The 1,513-nt window shown below is 35.7% G+C and overlaps 1 protein-coding gene across 1 annotated transcript; it reads left to right on the top strand.

Moving 5' to 3' along the window:
- Nucleotides 1-85: 85 nt before the first annotated feature.
- On the top strand, nt 86-877 carry Gasu_62440 (uncharacterized protein; the record flags this gene model as incomplete). Its single annotated transcript, XM_005702570.1, has 1 exon — nt 86-877. A coding segment is annotated over one exon (111 nt), but the record flags the coding sequence as incomplete, so codon positions are not given.
- Nucleotides 878-1,513: the final 636 nt, after the last annotated feature.

Raw genomic sequence — 1,513 nt, forward strand, 5'->3', positions numbered from 1 at the left:
GTCCGTTTTGAGAAACGCCTTTGTTTTATGAATTATCGTATTTACCGAGGGTGAAATATGTCTAAAAGGATATGTGAACATTAAGAGTGATAAAGTTGGAACTAGTATTGATGGTGTTTCTGAAAGGCATCTATTGCAAATCGTCTTTGGTACTTATATAGTTGAAGAGGAGGATAACAGTAGTAGTACGGTGTGAATGGGAAACAAGGCGACTTGTGTATAACAGTATTTGCCTTTTCAAGAGTGCTGCTGATCTGTTTTTTTCCAACACACTGAAAGTCATGCTGTTGAAAGTAGTGGTAGTTGTAGCTGTCAAAAAGTGAAAAGGAAACTTCACATTTTGTGCAAACAGCTTGCGTTTGGATAGTATACAAAGTAGCTCTAAAAGAAACTCACGAAGGATGGGTAGAACTTCTACAGTGTTGCACAAGTGTACACATCGATGTCATCGTGTCCGACTAGAGTTTTTGGTTCGACTCTGAAGATAAATTCCAACTTTTGGTATACAATTCCTAGAAAGCATACGCAGACGAACAAAGTAGTTTGCTCATTGACACGAACCTAAAACATTTTTCTATTATCGCAGCAAAATCAAACCATTCGCCACTACTTGAAATTCAACCAGAACAGCAACAACAACAAATATGAGCCCAAGCCTAGTGCAGTATGGCATAGTCATCAATTCTACAAAGAGAACGATTCCTGCTTCTATCTTTTACTGTTTTCTTCGTTGTTGGCATGAGCGGAAAAGTGTCATTGTTTTAGTTACTTGGAATTGTAAACAACAACAACAACAACAATTGAAAGTTATACTGTACTACTGAGTGGTACATGGAATATTAATTATAGTTTTCGTCATAAAAGTACGAATTTGACCTATTTTTTACCATACAGGAAAATTGTATTGTTGACTTTACAAAATAAAAGGGCATTATTTGCACACTTACGACTATTTCTGCACATTACTTTCAGTAGAACTATATGCGGTCCTGATTTTGAACAACAAATAGAGTATCGAGTTACTTTACTGGTCGATTTTCGATTTTGCTTGTACCTGTTTGAGACAAATCTTTATCTTGTGATTTTTGAAACGAACTTATTTGTTACCTCATGATAGTATGATGAAACAACTAGTCGTCATTTTTTTTTCCGAAAACGTCGACGTAGAAACTTTTCAGATGCTTTTTTCATTGGAAATCCCGATCACAAAGAATCTCTTTGTCCCGTGATAGTTGTGTTGCATTTGTAGGGATGGGTAACTCCAAGTGATCAAATCAAGACAATTTCGTCAGTTGAATCAAGTAATCTTTGACAAGTGAACTTGCAATATCATGAAAGTGTACAACATACTGTTTTCTGTGATCTGGAATCTACTACTGATTTATCTTGATATATTGTATTGTTCTTATGTCGAAACTACACCTTATGACTATTTATGCTTCAGAACAATTCCATCTTACATGTTCGACCCTAAGACCAGCTTCATATGAAGTAGTCATCTAGTCGATAAGGA

Source organism: Galdieria sulphuraria (genome assembly GCF_000341285.1).
Source record: "Galdieria sulphuraria unplaced genomic scaffold scaf_124, whole genome shotgun sequence".
NCBI classification, from domain to species: domain Eukaryota; phylum Rhodophyta; class Bangiophyceae; order Galdieriales; family Galdieriaceae; genus Galdieria; species Galdieria sulphuraria.